Source organism: Ciconia boyciana, chromosome 2, assembly GCF_034638445.1.
Source record: "Ciconia boyciana chromosome 2, ASM3463844v1, whole genome shotgun sequence".
Lineage (NCBI taxonomy): Eukaryota > Metazoa > Chordata > Aves > Ciconiiformes > Ciconiidae > Ciconia > Ciconia boyciana.
Window position 1 is genome coordinate 163,488,797 of NC_132935.1, and position 22,977 is coordinate 163,511,773.

Below are 22,977 nucleotides of genomic sequence, written 5' to 3' on the forward strand. Positions count from 1 at the left end.
GCTTGCATTTTGGGGGCTTCACCATATTTTTCATATGCAGCAGAAAGGGTAAATTATTTTTTTAATTGCACTTGGCTTTAAAAGTACACACTCCTGCATCTCCAAAGTGCAGCCCAGGATTATCCCTGATGCATTAGAAAGTGAACAAAGCACTACAAAAGCTCATTTTAACCCGGGCTGCAGCTGGCACCTTGGAAGTAAAAGCATCAGGTCTGCATCCCCATTGGGGTTGAAGAATATAAGGCATAAACCAGTGAGATCATGGCCCATGATCGTACCCAGGTGTCCAACTATCATGTTCTTATGCTGAGACCCCACACAGTTGCAACACTTTTAAGTGAAACTCTTCAATAAGCAGCCAAAGCTGGTTTGGTGGCTTGTCTTCTGTTTTAGCAGAGCAGCCCATTTTACCTTTCATCTAAAGGAGATGCACTACTGATATAAGCAGGAGTGTGTCAGCTGCGAGCATGATTTCTGTAGAAAAATAAATGTCGGTGAGGATTATCACCTTCTGCTCCAGCAAGCAAGTGGACAGAGAGAGTGGGGAGGATGAAGTTTTCAGGTTTAAAGGATCACATGGTGAGCACAGGGGTAGCTGACGGCGTAATTTGGACTAGGTGGATGAGGAAGCCCTGGGGATCTTAGGGAGGGGCCTAAGGTGCCACAATCTCAAAGTCAAGGCCCGGATCACAGCTTCAGGTTTTTCTTCTCTGGTTCTTGTGCAGCCCACGAGCTCATAGCTGGGATCCCACTAGTACATATTAATAGCAATCGGATAGCTCTGTGTTTTAGTTTCCGGGTATTGTTCCCACAGGCACGTCTGCATGGAGTTGCACGAACCAGGTCTCCTACAATCAAAAGGGGTGCACGTCTGTGTAAAGGCTTTGCTGGCTTAGGTGCCCTGCAGCAGAAACAGGAAGGAAATGAGTCATTTAACCTTTTTGCTTTGGCTGCACCAGGCTTGCAGAACTGATGAGAAGGCACCAAAAAACAATAAAATACTTCCTCAATGGGCAACTTTTATGGTTCTTTCTGCACCCTGTTATCCCCATGGTGTTTGCTTTTCAAAAATCCAAATAACACCACTGGCCAGAGGAATGTGGCTGCATTTGATTCTATCAGGAGTATAAATGCATGATTTTGGAAGTAGCAGTTGCACCTTTATATATAAACTTGAGTTCTACGTTGCACTTAAAGCACAGGTTCATTATTCCCTTTGTAATAAAGACATAGCATATGATCTCAGACTTAGAACACTACCTCTCTGAAGGGCATTTACTCTGTCTATTTTGAGATACTTTAGCATCTTAATTTGGTCCTCTTCATTCTTTTCAAAGGCTGCCCTCTCTTTAGTGACAGTTTATTGAACTGTGCTCCTAACTTTGATGTTATGAAATGAAACTAGATACTAAAAGAAGCTATATTAGAGGTTTTGAATACTCTTTCTGAATACATTTTATGAGATTTTACAAGTTCATCCTTTTATTCATTTAGGAAATATGTTAATCTAAAAATTAATCTAGTAATAAATTGTCACCTTGTCTGACCTTTTTTTTTAGGTCCTAAATGATTTCAGTATGTGTTTTTATCTTCGTCTCATGTCTGGCTTTTCAAAGAGCATGGCTGATTGATTATAAATTAACACCAAAAATGCTGGCCATCCTGGGAGACACAGGAATTCCTTGCATACTTTCTGCATGAACATCTGCTCTGGTGATGTTAGCAATTCAAGAACATTTTCGTACTCTGCATGAATTGTTCAGATGGGAGTGGAGGGAAGTCTGATGTCACTGAGCTTGTGTGAATTGTAGTTTTAACTCTTTGAGATCAGAAATAAAAATGCCTTACTTGTAACATCACTGATTACCTGTGTTGCACACTCTGGAATCACAAGATTGTCATGTGTGGTTTAAACTTGTGGGGCAATCTTATACATAATAGGATTTTCTAAAATGTAGGTGTAATTCAGACTTTCCATATTTTCTGTGCATTTAAAATTCACATGAATTGGCTACACTGAAAACAGTTGCAATTAGGTAATGATATGAACAATTGCATCTAATTATTGTGATTATCCCAGTTACAGAGAACTAAGCTGACAGATGAAGTATATTAAAAGGAACCATTATGACATTAATCATCAGCCCTCCTCCATACTTAACTTGCATACCCCAGTGCTATTGGCTGTAAAGGGGCAACGGTGCCAGAAAGAAGAGACGTGTGTCAAGCATTCCTGGCAGCACATGACTTGGCCTCATGACTGTGGTCTTTTAAGGTTAGAAAAGTGCTTGCTAACCTGGACGTTAGTGGTTGTGAAGCTCAGTGTCTCAGCTCCGTTGTAATCTGGGATTTATCTGAAGGAGCCATTAATGGATAAAAGTGGCAGGACCCTGGGACCAGTCTCCCACTGTTCTTCTTTCCTAACAGTGACAATCTCTCCAAGTAATGTTTTCATACCAGTAAGTCTAGCACCTTACTAGGTTCCCCAGTTAGGTTATTGTTTCTCATTCACGCAACACTAACTTCATATTAATGGTCAGATTTACTAAAAAATTCACACAGTTATAAATCATATGTAGTTGTCTAGTATTGTGTGGCTGATCTGTGCTGTTTACTGATGCACTGAACCGAGAAGTTGATGGAATGTGTGTGCGACATTTTTTTTGAGCTTCTCATTCACTGTTACTAGATGAGCTTTTCATAGCTTTAAAATAAGTCTCTGGGGTCCCTTCCCCCCAAAAAAATCTTGCTAATAAGTGTTTAAGACTAAATGTACTTTTCTGTACAGCTCTCTGGTAAAGACATTTTCATTATCCCAGAATCAAAATATTTAAAGTCAGGGAATTCAACATTAGAGGGCTCACTTAAACCTAAATTTGTTAAAGCACAGAAATGCACAAAAATGACCCTCAGACACTCATAAATCTCTCTTGTAGTGACAGAAATTAGGTAAACAAATATGAAATAAAACTTTCAACACAAATTAAAATTAGTCTGAAGAATAAGTTAGTGAGATGTCTAAATCATACTTAGCACTATTGGACAGAGGTCAAATTATTTAAGTGTCTCCTTTATACTGAAATTCCTAGAGTTATAATGAACTTTTTGGAATAACTAGAGAAACCTAGGTCTTTTATTCCCAAATCTTATGCATAATCTTGCTTTTTCCTCTATTTTCATATAATTTTTCAGTCTGAAATCTATGTGAGACTTGTTGAGCTGGTAACTCTTTAAGTCTTTAATTGTGACCAATAGATGACACTTTTGATTGTTTTACTGCTCTATTTGGTGGTTAGAGCTGCTCTTGATTACTCGTACTAAGAGGAGGGAAAACCCCTCCAAATACTTAAGATGTACAGAGTCAGGCAGGCGTATTTCTGTTAATAAGTCAAATTTATCTTCTGCTCAAGTAGAAATACCTCATTAATTTTAATGGAACTTGTATGGGATTATGCTAGCAGCAGGTTTAGCTTTACACATCCCAGGATCTGTCGCTTCTTTTTCCTGTGGCCATGTACTACTCTCCTGAATGGGAGTAACTGTTGCAATAAATGGTTTAAATGCAGATGTATACTTCAACATCATTCAGTCTGAAGATATTTTGGCACAGCTGTCCGTGGTGATAAAAAAGGCATCTGGCTGTCCTACCCGTTCTCTGAACTTTATGATACTGTGTTGTGTTAATTCCATTCCAGTCTAGTTTATAAACTACAGTGAATTCCTTTGTCCAGTGAGTTGTCCACAAACCCAATAATCTCACTGTTCTTGCAGAGTCGTAAATCCCACTCCTGAGCTTTTTCCAATTTATCTCCTAAGGGAACCTGATTTCCAAAGGTGCTGAGCTCTACCAGTTCTTGCCAAGCCATAGGGCTGGTCTTCCCCACACTGCAACATGTTTCTTGCAGGTGAAGGTCCAGCAGCTGCCAGGAACCTGGCAGTGTTGGGAAAATTTGCCGATAGCTAAATGTTGGACGGCGCAGACTCAGTGGCAGGATCAGTCCTTTGAATCCCAGATCTTGCATAGGCAGGGAGCGCAACCTGTTAATCAACAAGAACTATGTCCACCTAATGAAAGACAGTACTGATAACAAGAGTAATGATACCTTTACAAAAGGTGAGTCATCAGGGTTACTGGAGCTGGCCTTCCAAACTGATGTATATATTACTTAATAAGACCCCTGAGCAGTTCCCAAAATGTAAAAGGCATTTACATTTTGCTGTCCATCTATTATTGACTTATTTACATGACAGTTCAATGTAGAGAGACCAGATGACCTGAGGATGGTAAGACACCCCATCTAAAACAGTAAACGGACTGGGAAAAGACATGAAAAAACAGTTCAATGAACATCCAGACCATAACAGAAGTATCTGAAAAATTCCAGTCCCGCTTCTGCATTGACAGGAACTCTATTTAATATGACATTTTCTTTTGTGCTGGTTTGAGTAATTCTCCTGCTGACAAAAAAATAACACGTGGCTACCAAAGCTCCCCGCTGGCCATATAACTCTCAAATGCTTCTCGTGCTCCTGCTGTGTCACAGCAGCAGAAATCCCGAGTCGTTTTTGCAAAGCAAACAAAGCACCTTGCTGTTATCTTTGGGAGAGGCGGTTGGGAACATTTCTGTGTGATGAGGAGGGTGTGTGAGAGAGTCTGAAAGGCAGAGGGAGACAGGAAGCCTCTTCTGCATAGGAAATACTTGGTGATCGGGTGGTGTAGCATTCCTCTGAGATGAAAAGCTACTCCTTCCACTGTGTACAATTAGACCAACACTTGAGTCATGCTTTCGGAGTGGAGACAGGTAAACTGCTTTGCTTTGGGTTTGCTGTGATTTAGGGTTCGCTGTTGAATCGAACCCTGTGAACATTTTTGGCTTTGAACACTGCAAATGCTCTTTGCTGCCTGGGATGGGCTGTGTGTGCACAAAGGAGGAGAATGCAAAAGTCTGCGAGAAAAGGGAGCTCTTCTTGACTTTGCCCAACTCTAGTTCAGCTGATGATTTTGGCAAGCTGTGTAGACACATGTTAGAAGGTGGGCTACAGATGGAGGCAGGCTTCTCACCCAGCCTGACATTTAATTCCTTTCAAGCTCACTTATATGGCTCGAGAGCAAGTGGGTTCATTGAGGTGTGTCCTGGCTTTAGAACTTGTCGCTTGGTAAAATATCATGGTGCTGACCTTGCGCTCTTTAGAAAAGTGTCAGCTTTGCTTTGGGAAGGCTGCGCCAATCCCACAGCCTGTCTCCAGGCCTAGAAATGTCCTGACTCTGCTTCTTGATGAGCTCAGAAAATGATGGTACAGACAAGAAAAAAGCAGGGTGCACAAAACAGATTTTGGGGTTTTCTATTCATTTGAAATGTAATTGCCTTTGTCTGATGGTGTGCGCTTTGGTGATTGAGTCTCTTTGGCTGGAAGCTGAATTGGTGCAATGAAAGGGCCTGTCTTAAACAGCCACAGCAAAGAGCTGAGTGTGGCTCAGTTCTTGCTGTCTTTGCTTGGAGGTCTTTAAGCCCAAGTCTGGGCTGTGGCTGAGCCAAATTAAAGGGGCTGTGGAGCAAAATGGGCTTTGTGAGGCCTTTGTGCCTCCTTTAATCACGATTTGGGGGTACCAGAGTTGTCACTGGCATGAGCCTGAAGCTCAGGACTGAGAAAAGACCTTTTGTGATAGTCCGGGAGGATGATGCATGTATTGCGATATGTCCTCTCTTCCTCTCTCCTCCCAGGAGCCTCATCTCCCCACCCTGAGAGCAACTTGGGAGCAGCAGCTCCTTAGCTCCTGCTGCCACAGGCATGTCTGTGCAGCAAATCCATAGTCCAGAGAGAAGCCCCAAGGAGGATCTCACAGCGCCTCTGGCCTCTTCCTGTTCAGAGATTCCTGCTCAAGAAATGCATCCTCCCTGCACCCCTCTCCGGTGTGACTGAGAAATGGGAATCCTGGTCCCTCCTCCAGCCCTGAGAGCCCTCTCCTGCAGCTGAGGGGAGGGGAGGGCTGGGAGCAGGATGGAGGAGCTGTGCCGTCCCTCCCTTCTGGGTACGAGAACCTCAAGGGAGAATTTCCCTTGGAGGGGAAAGACTGAGGAGAAAGGAACAAAAAATAACAGGCTGCTTATTTCTTGAGTCATTGCCATGTCTAGGTTTCTTTCGACACCTGAGAAAATTTTGCGATGTAGACTTTGGGGCCTTTCCTATTCTCTCCCTCCTGCACTGGCATTTCTAAATATTCCCTTTAATGCATTATTCTGCATATCAGTCCCATCCTATAGCTCCTACGCCTGCAAACAAGGAGAACAAACCCTGTGCATCGAGGCCAAGAAGCCCTACAACAACTGCCTGCTCCTCTCCTTGATTTACATGCTGTTATCCTATCATTTTAATTTTTATTGGTATTCTACTTTTTCACCCCAACCTTGCCTTCCTTTTGGGAAGGTAGTGAGGAGGAGCTTAGGTCCAGGTATAGTTGTGGGCAGCCAGGATCCTGACTCCGAGGAACACTGGAAAGGTGGAGAGACACGTGGCTGAGATGCCACAGGGAATTCCTCACATTCCTCTTCAGCCCTGCAGGGTGATTTGGGGGATTAAAATCCATGAGAACAAAAGCAGGGAAATAAAGCGGCTTCCTAAGTCTCAGGGAGCCATTAAATGTAATAACCTGCAGTGTGCAGAAAGCTGGGAGACACCAAGCTGGGCTCAGCGGTGAAGTCACTGCTTGTGGGTGGTGCCCACAGGAATCCAGAGGGAATAAATCCAGCCCTCCTTGTAATCTATAATATATTTGTGGAATTCAGGAAAGCAGGTTTTTCTGTTAGGTTTTGTCTTCATTGCTACAAAAGGTGTGTTCCTCCTGCGAAACAATCAGTGCATGTTAACTCGCCTGCTGTAAAATCCTGGAGGAGGCAATTTTATCAACGAATAAATAGAGCTAAGTCAGCATGGGCAGAGAGTATGCAATCACCTTGCTCAGTTACCTTGCAATAAAATAAAAGATTTTACAGTCCTGTTGTTATCTCACTGTAAGAGATAATTTTTAAAGCAGAGAAGACAAACCTACAGTGCCTAAAAAAGGTATCGAAATGCCGCCTTATGGATGCTGGGACTGACCTGCTCAGAATAAATTGTATGTATTTAACTTTGACCCTTAGCAACAGCATTGCTGCTGTGAGTAGAGACAACATGCCCAAAGCAGTGCTGTTTAATTTTAATCATACTGAACTCTCCCCTTCAAATCCTGGTTTGATCTCGAAGATCAAGAGCCACAAAACTGGATGTGAGCAAGTTGGTGGATAGAGCTTAGGAGCTGTATTCAGCACAGGGAAGAAGCAGTCAGAAATTCAGACAGCTTTTCAAAAACAAGCAAAGATACAGCAACAGTCGGCTGCAGTGTATCTTAACTACACCTTTTGTTATAAAATGAATTGCTTTCTTAGGGCTTCCAGATGAACACTGACTGTTTGCAGTTCTGTCAACCAGTTTTAAACTTGCCACTCAGCTGTGATGCTGGTTTAACTAGGCAGAGGGCAATCCCCCTTCGCACATTGCACCTTCTGGATCTGCCAAAATCCAAAGCGGGAAGGAATACAATAAGTGCAATGATCCAAAATGGGGATCAGAGACTTGATTCATATGACATTCCTAAACTGCTATATTATTCTTAGAATATTGTTTGTTAGTAGGATTTCTGCAGCTCACAGGAGCCCAGTAGCTCCTCACGTCACTTTGGTTTCATTGTTATTCTGGACATATATTGGTTTCAGCAATGCAAAGGAAAGGGAATTCAAGCACATATGGTGTGCATGCGGAAATATAGCTAAAAGGACTGTTGCCTTCTGAAAAAAGGCTCTGATGAGACCTGTGCTGTGCGACCTCAGCTTCTGGGTGTTTGCTGCAGGGTATCACTGGCTCTGATGGTGACTGCTGTACTTTCTGACGAATGCAAGGAATGCAAGGCTGTCTGCAAGTGCCAGGCTTGCTCTGAGCACACATACAATGTCAAGCCCATCAAGATTTAGGAATAGTGGTGACTTAGCTTAGGGTGGCAGAAAGGTGCCAAAGCACTCAATGTAGCCAAAATGGTGATGCTTCTGGACGTGTACAGAAGCAGGGAGAGTAAGTGTAATGGGGAAAAGTGAAAAGTTGGGCAAGGTTTTGTGAATCCTCCTGACAGGCACCGTTTCTGCTACCACTTGCTGTCATCATGGAGAATGCAGCACGGCAAGAAGGAAGCACAAGAAGATACAGTGGGCTGTCATGAAGGGGTAAATGCAGGGGATCATCTTCAGATTTCAAGGGATGATGGCAGAGAAACTCAGTCTCGCTCGCTTGGCAATGCTTTGTCCAGCCTGAGGCAGTCAGTGCAATCATGGTGGCGCTCACAGCGGTGCAGGGGAGCTATGGTCACGTCTTGGTGCCATTGTGCCCTGTGGTCCTGTAAAGGGGCTCTATCCAGAATATGGTCTTCATCGTTTCTGGGACTAACGTAACGGTCTTACATCTCCCCTCTTGGCCACAGAGGGCATAGGGATGCTGGCCGGTATGTTTCTAAGTGAGGGGCTTATGTTAGGCAGCGTGAGGACGCAATGGGGTGTGATATAGAGAAGAGCGAAGGAGTTACTATAATGCCATTTCCCGTCACCACTTTCAAACTGCCCTTCTCTACTTTTCCTCCCTTGTGAAAACCATAATATCCTTGTCACCTCAGCTTTACCGGAGTTTACAGTCTGGCTGACTCATCCACCAGCCTCTTCTACACTCCCTCCAGTACTCTTCCCCATCAGCTGAAAGGGTTTTGGTGGTGTCCTCCGGAAATCCCCCTGCCTTGAGGCTTTTAAGGCTGTACAAGGAATCTCTTGGGTGCCTCCAGCTGCTGTCCTGCCTGCCAGCAGCCGACCTTGCTGCCAAACAGTTTGCCCCTGTCCGAGTCAATGTCTCCTTGTCTGTGGGTTTGCAAAAGGGGTGCTCCTTCCTGGGTCCTTTGGAAAGTGTCTAGCAGGAGATGAGCCCCCCCATGCCATGCTGGTGGCCGTGAGATAGAAGGGTGGGCTTTTGAGGAGTGATGGGGTGAAATCTCTGCTCTTTATTTTCTCCACTTCTTTGGTTTTGGTAGTTTTGTACTAGCACAGAGGAGTTTTGCTATATTAGGGCAATTTTCCTTGGGTGGTGGCAGCAGCCCTATATTTGTGGACTGTAAAACTATCTGAGAGCAACATCTGGGCTCTCAAAGGAGCAGCCCAGTTCCTGGCAGGGAGGGACAAACAGTCCTAGTCCCAAAGTATTTTTCACCGTGTGCCTCCCAGATCTGTCACCATCAAAGAGGGACTTTCCCCTTCTGTCAGTGGAGCTTCCAGGTTTACAGCTGCTGAGAAGCAAGGGCTTTGAATCTACCGACAACTCCATTAATTGTTTGCATCAAGATAACCTAAGTAACCAGAAATGGAAATAAACAACAACATAACAATACTGAAAACCTCCCCCAAACATTCAAGTAGAGGGAAACTTTGTTTTCCCACACGGGATTCCCTTTTTTTCCCCCTCCCTGTCTGCCAGCATCGTCTTCCTACCCTTAAAAAAAATCTAATCCAAGAGGAGGGAACAGAATGCAAGAAATCAGTTCCACTCAGTACAAGCCTCAGGACGGTGCATTTTTTTCTGCTTTCTGTCTCACTGTTTCAGATGCAAAGCTTGTAACTTTTCTTCTGCTTTAAGCTCATGCCTCTGCAAGCGTTTGTGGTTACAGCCTCTATTTCTACATTGGCAATTTCTGACCTGTTTTTTTTTTTTCCCTGTGAAAAGAAATATGCCCCTACCACTATCTAAAAGCCCTTCAGACCTAGACTCCAATCACTGGCATCTGTTTAAGGCCCTTTCGTTGATTTGGGGACCACGGAGGTCAGATTTGCAACACTCGAGTGTCTTCTGGAAGCCTTGCCAGAAAGGAGCAGAGCGTGAAAATGTGCCAGCAACAGGAAAAGAGGCATCGTTGTCAAGCTGCAGCGGTAGCAAAAGCAGGAGGCTGGGCCAGCGGTGAAGACGCCAGATTTCAGTGGGGAGGAGCCAGGGCCAGCGCGGTGCTGGGGCTCAGGCGCTTGGCCTCAGTCGATGCGCTGGGCAGGCAGTGGCGTGCGGATGCGGGAGAGAAATAAATGAGGAGTCATAGTGAAGACGCATTTCCAGCCGAAGGGAAGGAGCAGGCCTCTCTGAAGGGAGCTGACGTTGGGGATTACTGGAGCAGGGAGCAGGGGGAGCCTTGCGGGTCTGGCTTCCACCCCGGGCCAGCGCTAACATCTGGGCACAGCTGTTTCCCGGAGCCCTTTCTGCTGCTGCATATCGGCTTGTTTTGCAGCAATGGAATCGAATGGCACTTTCTTCGCTTGCAACAGTAAGTCTGTAGAAATGTTCTTGCATTTCAGTTCTCTTATCTTGTCCAAGAGCTTTATTTTTATTCCTCTCCTCTCCCCCCTCCTTTGCCTCCCCATTCTCTCATTTGGAAGTAATGCAGCATTTAATTGGTGTTACAGAGAGAGATGACAGATTTTTCTCTGTTAATGGGGTTAGCTGTGTTGGTAGAAAGGGTGTTTTGTCTGGATAAGTGTCTGCAAGTCCAGAAAAGTTGATCCAAATCTCCTCCCCTTTGTGGTGAAACTGAGAGTGGGACAGATGCTCAACTGAGTAAACTCTCTGGGCTCTGGTGAAGACAGCAGAGCCAGGATAAATCACCTCAGGTCAGGGTCTGCCCTCAAGACTCTAGAAATGTTAAGTACAAAATAAGTAATGTTTCTAAAAAAGAAGAAATCCTCTCTGCCCTTCCAGCAAGTGAGATTTAAGAAGATTCAATTGGTACCAAGACTGGGAGGCTTGTCTGATAGACAGGGTAATGAAATATCCCTTATTCCCTCGGCTTACTTTAATATATTGCTTTGTGACCTCTTCATTGTATTTCACTTACTCTGATGAGCAGAAACAACTCAGGGCTGTGATAGCTATAGATTGAAACGGGATATTGTGATCCCACAGAAATGGGAAAAGTCTACAGTGCTTATTTTATTTCATGGTAGGTGCTTGCTTACTATAGATGAGCTATGAGCAAAAATAAACTAATAGAGCAATAAGTGATTGACCATAAACACAATCAGTTTAGCATTACCAGAAGAAATGTGAAAAGATTCCCCCAGGCTCAAGAAATCTTCCCTCTGATTTTCCCAGATGCTAGAGGTCTGACAGGAAGGTGAAACAGAGGTTAATGCTATAGTTTTTGTAGGTATCTCATTCATTATACAACCACTGGGGAAAGAAAGCTAAGAAATACATCTGGAACTATTAAAATATTTCCTATTCTGGCCTGTGGGTCATTTTTCAGTGAATATTATTTAGTCTTCTGGGGTTAGGAACCAAGAAGAATTAAGTGGCTGTTTGTTAATCTATTTTCTTGTCTCAAGCAAAAAAATACACAAGTGTTGAATGAGCCAAGCTTTTAAAAAGGTATTTACTGAAATTCCTTGACACATAACATACACAAGTGCCAAAGTCGCTCTGAATGCCAGACTACTTAGACAAGAAAAGTTGCTCACATGTTGGTTTGTTAGCAGGATCAGACTTGTGCTATGTAGTTTGTCAGAAATTTCTCAGATACTATGGTTTATAGATATGTTTTGTCTATGGCTGTATGTTAAAACTCAGTTTCTTTCTTTCAATTTCTCTTTTTTTTTTCCAACATAGATACAACAACAGCTGTATTTACCATGTCAGAATTAACCACAGGCACATGGTTCAGTCTCAGTAAAATACCTGACAGTCTGTAGGAGACACTTGAGATATCTTCCAGTAGCAGAAGCGGGTATTACTGTAGATGAGAGTTTCTGAAAAGTTTGTATAGTTTTGTTTACTCTGCATTTGGATGGAGATCTGAGTCCTGAGAAGAAAACTGAGCATGCTCCCTTGTCCACAGAGCCAGAGTAGCTGCTGTGATTTAATGATCTGTGCCTTTTATTTTGAATGCATTTAATTCAGCTGGATGGGCTTCTTGTTGCTTATTTCATAAAGGGTCACTTACATTTAGTACACAATGAATCTCCTAGACTCTGTGAGCTATTAATAATCTTCCTCTTACCTCATGAAGTTGGTTTGTTTCTGAACTGGGAGCCCTTGTGCTCGCACAGATTATAGAATAGCTAATTTGTACTATGCCTTCTTCTTATACATTGACTTTTTCATCCAAGACACTGCGTACATTGTGCAGGGAATGCCACAGCCCCGTTATGGGAATGGCCTCTGCCACAGCCCAGGGTGAGAATCAGCAGGGAAGGGTCAGTAAAATCCTACAAAACAGGCCATTTCCTTGTTTATTCTGTCACCTAGTCCTGAGGATTAATTCTAGATTTAAATCTCCAAATGAATCATCTCCACCTGCCCTTCTTAGCTGGGAGCACTGAGGAGGCTCCTTCTGGGCTTCAGCCTCTGTGGGTGGAGGTAATGCTACTTGGGATCAGCTGGGATCTGCTTTGAAGCAGCCGGTGACTTTGATCTCCTTTCCTACCAACAAAATGCTCCTAGCACACCCCATTTGATGCAGGTTGTGCTTGATGTGTTACATGGGAGTTTTCTGAGCCATAGTGTTTCTAGTAGTGCAGGACAATTTGCAATGCTGACACTTCTCACTACATTAAACATGCAACTTGTCCCTTTTTCAGACAGGATGAGTAAAGATCATATTGTGTGTTTTTTTATTTTGACACAAAAGCTGCTAAATTTCCAATCTGAGCAATGTCTTTTAGCAAAACGAAAGCCTGCAGTTGGTTTTGAGATTGTTGCCGGTGTGCAAAGCCCCAACATCAGGCCCAAAAGCAGATGAGTCGGGGCAAAAAGATGCTTGGGGAAAAATAGATTTTAATGAGGAAATAAAAGAGGAGGAAGAAGGCAATGCAGTTGCTTGGAAAACTGCTGCAGGTAGCAGAGATGAAAGGATACAGCCAACTACAAGGAAAAGCAAGAGGGAGAGGTGTATGGGGAAGAGATGGCAAGATCCGGAAACTCAGCTGACTGGATAGGCAACTCTGGAAGCCAAAGGTGTCGATGATTTGGGAGCAAAGTATAGTTTCCTTTACAGGGAGATGGAAATATATAAACAGGAATTTATGAAGAAAAGCTGCAGACAAATACTTGGTGATTTGATCATCCAGGGTGGGATTCAGCTGGCTAAATGTAGATGTCTGCAAGAAATTTGAGGCTTATGGGGATCTAGACAGGTGAATTGTACCCTGTCTTCTCCCTTGTTCAGATATCTAAATACTGCGAGACCAACCCCAAGCCCATGCCTGTCCTAGGTCCTTACTGTGGGTGGAGGGTCTCGGTCCTTAGTCAATCCCACCAGAATGGAAGGCTGCAGACCTTGGTCAAACATGGAGGTTTCTCTTTTTCTTTATGCAGGTGGAGAAGATTTTGCCACAGTTTCTTCTAAACTGAGATACTTCCACACCTTAAATGACCCAGTTTAGACAATGTGTGTGGGGAAATTCTCACACCTTGGGCTGCCCCTTGTATGGGTACCTTTTAAAGGCCTGTGTTGAGATACCACACAACAAGTCTTGTTGGCTGTTTTTGGCTAAAGTTACAGAGTGCTGAAATGCCAGATAAATCAGTGGGAAAAAAAAGGATTTTTTCCCTAGTTTTGCATAATTCAGTTGTGCAATTTAATGATTGCACAGATTTTGCCCTGCTGCAGAACAGTGCGAGTGACCTGCATTTCGTCTGTGGAAGAAATTTCAGCTTCTGAAGAAAATGTCAAGAAAAGCTGTTAAGTGGCCTCAAAAAAACAAAGCTAGGACCCACCTACAACTGACTTTGGTTTTGTGAAGAGAACATCTTCATCAGCATGTGCCCAGAAACATGACTTAGGAGTTAGGCAACTAAGATGCGTGGGTGCTCCTGGCTGTTGGTGCTGGTCCTATCCATCAAGTTGATATCCTTCTTTTCAATTACTTTCTTCCCACCCTTTTCACACCAACTACTGGAAAAGCTGTAATTTACTGCAAGCCAGCGTTTGTTTTAGCGCCTCTCAACCTGCAGCCAAATCTCTATGTGCACCGTGATGGAGGGACCAGTGGAACGACCGAACCAAACCTTCAGCCTGGTTTAGAGTTCCCGAGTGCAATGAACTTTAGTTAGGTGTTTTACCTGGATTTCATCAAGAGCGCAGGGCAGTAGCTTTTGATGGGTCACAGCCAGTGCCGTACACGGATCCAAGCTCCCTTCAAGCGACCCAGACTGGCAGAAAGATTTATGAAGATTTTCACAAACAAAGGTCACAGTTTGAACTGTCTGTGAAGTGTCTGAGCAGGCAGCCTGGCTTCATCTATACAAACCAGGGCCAGGGCTCTGCACTGTTTAACTGCCAGCACATTCCCCAGCATGGTTTTGATCCATAGCAAGCTAGCACATAGCATGATCTGGGTGATGGCATGGGCCTGCAGTCCTTCCCAGTAGGCAGTCTGGATATAGCCAGCCTGTTTTGGGGAAAGATGGCTGGGCTGCGTGGACTGATCAGAACAGAGCTGGAGAAGGGACCATTCTCCTCCCAGAGACCTTGCAGACAAGGCGAGACAGCCAAAGGATACAGAGAGAAAGTGGGGCTGAGAAGTATTGGGCAGGTGACAGCGCTGATCTCAGTGCATCAGAAACCTGCCATTGTACAGCTTCTTGCCAGCATGCCAGGGGAGGGAGGTTTTAGGCAGTGATTTGAAGGACACCCACAACATGATACTTGGGGAGAAGTCCTTCTATATGAAACTTTAAGATCACCCTCCCCTGGCTCAGCAGGACCTTTCAAGAGCCCTGGAAGGGAAATAGAGTGGGCAAGAAAAGCCAATGTAAGGAAGATGAGGAGGTTTGCAGATGCTGCCACGGCTTTGTGGAGAAGCCCATTCTCAGTGTCACCACAAGGTGGAACTTGGTACATACCACATGCACCGGAGATGCACCCGTTGTCAACAAGCAGCAGCATCTTTGGCCAGAGATGCACCAATGCTTATGGTCTCAGCACCCACTCCCTGGTCCCCACTCTCCTGGAGGGAGCAAGAAGGGGAGCGCTGGTGTAGAGGAGCCATTGGCATTTTTTGTTGGTGGTGATAAACTGGCTGTTCTCAAGCTCTGCTGTGCCAACAGCAAGGCCTGGTCCTCGGAGGATGTGAGGTGTGACTGGGGAGAATAAAGCTGAGACCAGCGAGTGGTGTCCTGGAGGTAGCAAGGAAGGAGGAATGAGAGAGGTTTCTACGAGTGGGATGTGAGAGGGCATGAATGAAGCAAAGAATGGACTCCAGAGAGAAAGGCAGGGCAGGTGGGACCCTGCAGACATGGAAGGACCCTTGCTGTCGTGTCCTCTCAGCAGGGTCTCAGCTGAAAGACAGCTTGGCATTGCTGGGAGCACACTGACCCCAGGTGCAGGGCTACTAAAGAGCTGATATAAAAGCCAGGTTGGATATAACCATGGGGTGATAGCAGATGACAAAAGGGGCCTCTGCAGAGGCACTTCACAGGTAACAACAGTGATTTGCAAAAGCACTAGATAAACCAACTAAATCCTCATCACTTGACAGGTTTTCTGCTTTTCTGAACAGCAGCCACTGCCCAGCGCTGCAGATGGTTGTGCTCATTTCCAAGCAGCCGCTGCACTGACAATACTCCTCATACTAGGTGTGCAAAAGTAACCCTCAAACTTTATTTACCATCAGGAACTTCAGTTTCTGAGTGCTCCATCACCCTAACAAGTGATGGAAGGTTGGCTCATTACTACGGACCAGCTGAACTACAGCTTTTCCAAACTCTCATTGGTTCTGCGTTCACCTGGATTGAATTGTCTCATGCTTGCTGAGGACTAGGAATATGTAGGGATAGACATTGTAGTTCATTAATGAGCAGTGATACTTTGATTGTGCTATTACTCTTATTAAAATGATTATATTGAATTTCACTGTGAGGGAGCCTGGGAGGGAAGGTGAAATTACAGTGTTTCTGCAAAGAATGGCATCATGTAAAATAGACCTAAATTTTATTTCTTGGTAACAAATGCAGAGCAAGACACAACCTTTGGCCTCTTTAGTGGGAAAATCTCCTCTTAAAATGACACGTGTTATGTGTTATGTAACTGCCATAAGCATTACTAGTCATGACAGAGTAATTTACATCATGTGCATTACGCAACGGGGAAGTGGTGAGGTCATTACCAACACAGGTATTCTCATTCCAGTCCTAAATTATCACAAGTCTGGGCAAATCGGCAGCTGACTTCTGTCATGTCATTTGTGTCAGTGTGGTGTAAAGAGACTGTGATCAGTATTAGCGCTGCACCACTTTTGGTGTTGCCCAAACATGGCGGTGGCGGGAGACCAGGTCCAGCCCCAAAGAGCTCAAGACCAACCTGCTTCTTCCTCTGTGAAGTGGTAATAGAGCTTCCTTAGCTCCTTTCATAGAATCATAGAATCTCCTGAGTTGGAAGAGACCCACAAAGATCATCAAGTCCAACTCCTGACTCCACAGCCTTTGTGTAAGGATGTGACGGAGATTAATTCATTTTGGAATATTGACTGAAGAGCAGCCTGTGCATTAATAGTTTTCTCACATAGCCTGTTTCCTACCAGTCTACAGCCTTTCTATCATCTCAAGTGCCTGTTTCCTGGATATTAAAGCACTTTGCTAACTTTGGGACCACATTCTGACATCCTCATTCGCATCAATTTCCATTTGCTCTGTGAGTAATCCAGCTGGAATCGATAGGATGATTAGCACAGCCCCGGTCCTTGGCACGGGGACATGAATAACTTCACTCATGTGACTAGCGCCATTGATTTCAGTGGGATTGGTCATATGGGTAAAATTGCATGCTTGAGTGTTCGCAGGCTTTGGACCCAGTCAGGTGTTACCTGTGGTGAATAAGGGTTGGAGAATTTGTCCTTAAGCCATTTGCAGGAATCACTTCCTCCAGTGCCGGAGCGTGACGCAGCATCATGTAACATCAATAAGGAATGCCATGTAACCCACAGTGTCACACTTATCCGTCAGGCTTCGTCTATGAGATGTGACATTGTCTTTAAATGACCTCAAGACCACAATACATTCAGATCTGTTGTTTCCCAAAGCAGGGCATTTCTGGCCCGATGATCTCATCTTCATTTTAAAAACAAGCTGATTTTAAGTGCCTTACAGCTCTGAAGCCCTCGCAACAGCAAAACTTGCACATTGCTGTTCTGGAGAAGTATCTAAACTCAGTGAATGCTGATCCTGTGCTTTGTGTGTGTGCAAACTTCAGGGATAAGTACAGTAAAATGTTCTCTGAGGGCCTGGAAAGCTCCGAGTAGTGCTGTCACTGGCACTGCTTATTAGGAATTCATGAGAAAATGAAGCAGGGGAGCTCTGTGTGCTCCCAAATCGATCCCTGTGGGACTCTGGCTGCTGCTAGATGGGAGAGCTGGTGCACAGAAGCGAATTGTTTTGCTAAGGCAAGTATGGGAGCCCACTCTCTTCCCTACTCCTTTAATTAGATCAGTCCTCTCCAGTACAATGTGAAATACGGGAAGTGCTCAGAGACTGCTAGCTAATAAATGTCATCTAGCCATTACGTCATGGTGCCCACCTCCTAGCCAGGGCAAAAGCAAAGCTCCCAGCTCCCAGGGGAGCACTACAGAGATTACGGCTCCAACATCCAGCCCCTGTATGTGCAGGGGGCTCAGAAAAGGCTGGAGGTGTTTCCTCAAACACCTACTGACTGCCTGGCTAACGTGTTCGGCAACGACCCATCCACGAAATGTCTTTCTTCCCCTTCACTGTCTGTGATTTGTATTTGCTGTGTGTAAATAAGGCATTATTAGTTGTACTGCTGTTCAAGGCCATGCAATGGCTCTGCCTTGTCCCCGGAGAGTTTCTTACATATGGCATATGGCAGCAATTAATGACTCTGATCCTGTCCTTGTGCTGGTCAAATAACCCAGTCCTCTGTGCTTATCTGTGAGTGTTGGTAGGGCTTCCTTCAAAATGCAGAGAAAGAAGGGGAAGATGGCTGGTTGCCAGACACCAGAAATAGATAATATGTTTCTAAAACCTGTGCTGAGTATGATGAGGGGCTGGTGATGGAGAGCCTTCGATTAGGTCTCCAGCAGAAACGGTGACACGTGGTTCGCTGTCAAGTTTCTCATGCATATGCTGGTTCTGCAGTAAGGGACATTCACCCCAGCTTGACTCCATCTCCCTGCAGTATCTTCACCCTTGGCTTGCCTGGCAGGGCAGCAGCTAGCAAAGGCAATGACAAAAAAAATGTAGTCTGTAACAAGGTCTGTAAACTCACCTAGGATGGAACAGCTTAATAAGTATAGCTGCTGTATTTCACTGCAGAAGGGGTCATGGCTAGGGAAGAGATGGATTTTAGTCCCAGCCATTGCCAGGACAATGGGCAATGGTCACGAGTTTCAGCAAAGGAAATTTATAGTGGTCATAACGAACAAATTCTTCACCAAGAACATCTAAGCTCTTGAACAGGGATCTAGGTTGGCTGTGGAGTCTCTGTCCTTAGATATCCAAAACTCACCTGGACAAGGCTGTGAGCAACCTGATCTGCCTTTGAAGGTGACCTGACTTTGAGTGGGTGGTTGAACTAGAGATCTCCAGAGGTCCATTTCAACCTGATTTTTTCTCTGATTCTGTGTAATCAGTGACTTGTTTAACCACTGATGGGGGCTTATCCCTGTACCCAATTGCAGGATAAATTTGAATTACCAAAATAAACCCAGAGCTATGCAGAAACACAGGGTAAGTGACTAACCCAAGTCATACAGGAAATCAGTGGCAGAGAAGGCACTCTACAGAGTCTTAGGAAAATGCTCTTCTCTAGGTGGGAAAAAAAAAGCATTAAAACACAGTTTCTGAGCTGCTTTTGGGCTACATTTGCCCTGGCTAAAAGGTGTTTTTAGCTTCCTCTTCACTGCATGTCAGCAAGAACAGCACGGAGCAGCTCTGAGCAGAAGAGAAAGGGTGGAGCCAAGCTCTCTCTGATCCAGACATTTGTGGGCAGGCTAAGCTGACAAGCCCTAGGCACTAATTAGGAGCCACAAACAATATTTGGGACTCCTCCAGCCCCTGGAATTGATGCATAAAAACCCACTAGCATATGACTGTAGGAAAACTTGTTCCTTCTACCTGGGCAGCTGCTGGCAGGCGCCTCGGTATAATTTTGCATCCAGTGTGTGCTGGTGAGCAAAGCAGGAGGAGAGACTTCCCACGGTTCCACCCCCAGCTGGTCTCTGCCCTCCCCTGCCTTCCTCTGCCTGCACTCTCCCGCTGCCTCAGCTCCCTCCTTGGAGCCCCGTTTGACACCGCGCACACCGGAGGCTCCTGGATGAGCAGGGATCCCCACAGGGGTGGCGTGGCCCCCCATCCTTCCCGACGCTCGACGCCTCTCCCTGAGCCCCACGCTGGATCATGCAGTGCTTCCGAAGGCAGCCCAAGCGCAGCGTGTCCCAGGAAAACGTCCTACGGGAGCAGAGCCGTAGAGTGGCCACGTTGAACGGCATCAGGCTGGGTAAGGGACAAGTTGGCCAGACCCTCGGCACTTCCACACGCTGGCAGCCGCTTCGTTTCTGCCTCTTTTCCCCGTGCAGAGGCAGTGCTCCACCCTAAAGGCAACTCCAAGGTTATTTTTAAACTCCCGAGGTTTCTTTTCCTTTCCTTTGCCTGTAACCACCCGCCAGATGTGTAAACCGCTTCATTTGAGGCATCAAAGAAAGTGGGACCTCTTTGGCAAAGGGTCGGTTTCCAAATCTCTTGCTGGCTTTCTGAACTGTCGCTGCTCGAGGGTGTTTGGGGAAGGCAGTGCCCTTTTCCTGCCTGATTTTAGGACTTCTCAGTGGTGTATTGCCAGTTGCTACTAGAGCCCGAGGAACCACTCAGAGGTCTGCATTCACCAGATGAAAAGAAAGAGGAAACTCAGGGAGTTTCATAACTCCTGTGTCTGGCTATGAACTCATTGCTGGTTCCTGCTCTCTGGAGAGACAGCCCAAGTGGATGCGAGTCCCTTGATTTCTGTGGCTACAGAGGGCAGGCGGAAATGGAAACTCACCATTTACCCACCCGAGTTCTTTGGATTTTATCAGAAAGGCTTTCTGCCCTTTTAAACAGGCAAACCTGAGTTATGTCTGGTTTTAAACCAGGTGGAAGAGGGAGAACAGGCAAGAGGAGGCTTGTTTCATAGCAGTTGTAATTAACGTGTTTATATCAGCAGATTTGCGAGTGAGCAATGCAAAAATATGGATTATCACTGTCTTCTATAGACATCATTCTAACTATCTCCTTAGTGAACTCAAAGCCTGGCTTCTACCGTGACAGATATTATTTTATTGTGTTTCCTGCTTGCTGTAAACCTGAGATGGATAATACAATGGTTAACATTTTTGATGTCTTAGTGTCTAAAGCTTCATAGTGCAGTATATTAACTTTGTGGTTATTGCAGTGCTCTGTGTGCTTGAGGCACTCCTGCCTTTGCCAAACATGATTTTCACTCTGAACTTTACTGCACACTAAATATATTCTGTTTAGACAGTGTGTGATTGATTGATATTTTGTGAGGAGGGGGGCCTGACCCTTGAAGCCCACCTGCAATTTTGCATGCCAGGTATGTATTTGGTATTTCACAGAGGATGCTAAGCAAGACATGGTCCTGCCACATGTTTTAGACAGGATTTGGACATCTGTTTCAGTGTGGTGATTGTGCTTCTCATGCCTAGTGTTGTTGTATAGTTGGAAACCAATATCCTTGTCCTGCTGCACAGGTTTTTTAATTTTTAAATGATGTATGGGTATGATGACTCTGGTTTCTTTCATACAAGTTTCCATTGCTGTGAGATGGAGCTCTGGACCGCCAACCTCCTCAGCTCCATGGGGTTGTTATGCAGAAATCCTCAGGAGCTGGTTCAGGCATAAAACCCGAAATGAGGTTTCTGCTGCGAAAAGGTGTATTTTTCTGGAAAGCAGTTCAAATAACCAACTGAGAGTAATGTCCCACTGGCACATCAGGAGTGCATTTGTGGTTCCTCTATCAGCAGATCAGAGCGTTTTCTGCTCCATCTCTGGCCTAACAAAATGCTGGTGCTTTGTAGATAGGAATAGAGACGCTAAGTGACTCACCCAAGGTCATTTAAAGAGTCTGTGGCAGTGCTTGGACTGGGCATAGGAGGCAGGGCCCAAAACACTGGCCCTCTTTCCTGGTCAGTTTAGCTGTCTGAGCTTGAACTGCTGCTAGACAGACACAGAGCAGGCCTGAAACAGGCTGTGCCCACCCGGTTAAGGGGATGCCCCTCCTTCCTCTGGGCCCACCGTTGAGTGGTCCAGTCAGTACCTGGGGCCACCACCGGCAGAGGTCAACTCTGGGTGACTGCTCTCTCTCTGAAAGGCCTTCCACATCAAAGGAATGATGGAGCTGTTAGACACCCATGGTTAGCCCTCTTGCCCTTTCCTGGCCAAACCCACTGTCTCCTAGAGGCAAGCTTGTCTCCATCCCCTCCCTGGCTTCTGTCACTGCCCTCTGACTCACGCTCCCTGCCATCTTTGATGTTTGCCATGCTTTCACCATGCACCGTCCCTCTTCCTCTTTCCCTCCTGCTCTTGCAAAGTGCAGTGGCCTCCTTTGTGGAGTCATTTCACCTGGCCTGGTCCTCAGGCACAGTGGTCAAGGATGAGTGGGAGGGCTGCTCCCAACCCATAGTTAGATCCTCTGAAGGGGAAGGGAGTTTTGACCCACACTAATGCACTGACTGGGCTGTGCCGGTGAGCAGGATGAAGGGCTCTGAGCTCCAGCTTGTGTCTGACATGTGGATCAAACCTGGAGGAGAGGAATCTGCCCTTGACCACTGCCTGTGCCCATCCAGATTTGCCTGTATTACATTGGTGCAGCTCTTTGGGATGTCCAGGTAGCGTGACACTTCACGTACGCTGCATACAGTGTCTGTGTAACAAAACATGCCACAGTTAACAGGGACTTCTCATTACACGCTTATGCACATAGGCATCCAAAAGAATTGATGGTTTTCCTGCTTTCCTCCTCATGTCACCCGAGGATGGCATGTCCTCCTCCTAGTCCTGTAACAATGCCTCGCATGGTTGGGATCTGAAGAAAGAGAGGGAGTGAGGCTGGGAGCCAGAACAGAAATGTTGTGAGTGAATAGAGAGAAGGAAGAAGTTTGTTTCCTCTCCGGGAACCTCGAGGGGTACCACAGCGGTATTAGTGAGGCCGAAGTCTGTGGTATCTTCTCTGCGCTTGGAAGACCTTTGCCTCGGAGAGGAAGCCTCAACATCACAACTCTGGAGACCAAGGACCTGTGAAGCTGTTGTGGTGTCTGTCCTTCCTCTGGATGGTTTGGCCTCTTGCCAGCCCCTGGGTATGCTTGAAACTCAGCAAACCCAGGACGGTGTCCCACATCCCATAGCTGGGGTCAATCTTTCACCCTTCCGTGCTTTGCAGGAGATGGCTTTTTTTCTTCTCTCCATGAGTTTCTTTCTGAGGTTTCCAGAGGAGGAATCATTCAAATTCTCCTCTTGGGAACCTCCAGACCAGACATGAGCTGAGAGGCCCAGGGGATGCTGTAGCACAGGAAGACACTTAATTAATGAGATAGCTAATTAAATGCAGAGGAAAGAGAGAGGCCACAGCCACCTTTTCAGGATCTCCAGCTCCCACTGGGGTGCTTTCAGCTCTGGATGCCTCAGCCAGGCTCAGCTCCAGGCATGCTCCTTGGCATCTGCAAAACCAGTAAAGTGGTGTGAGCAGCTCACTGAGTGGAAACTGGACACCCCTAATTTGTCTCTGACTGAGATCTCAGGCTTTCTTTGGCAATCTAAAATGCTCCCTTTAGGCCAACGTATCCCAGCTACAAATACATGGTGCTGCTTTTTGCTGCTGCCACCGCGACCCACCTTGGTGGTCTGCAGCACCTGGCACTTCAGGTTCCTGTA

General features: G+C 45.6%; 1 protein-coding gene across 3 annotated transcripts in view; it reads left to right on the plus strand.

Annotated features, from left to right (window-relative positions):
• Positions 1 to 10,066: 10,066 nt before the first annotated feature.
• Positions 10,067 to 22,977, plus strand: part of PLCD1 (phospholipase C delta 1) — a 56,790-nt gene continuing 43,879 nt past the window's right edge. The window contains exon 1 of one of the 3 annotated variants that reach the window (XM_072854799.1): positions 10,067 to 10,372. In XM_072854799.1, the coding sequence (XP_072710900.1) occupies positions 10,339 to 10,372 (34 nt within the window). In that variant the 5' untranslated portion in view covers positions 10,067 to 10,338. Of the gene's footprint in view, positions 10,373 to 18,864; positions 19,553 to 22,977 lie in introns of those variants that run through there. The other 2 variants (XM_072854798.1, XM_072854800.1) reach the window with 2 other exon arrangements.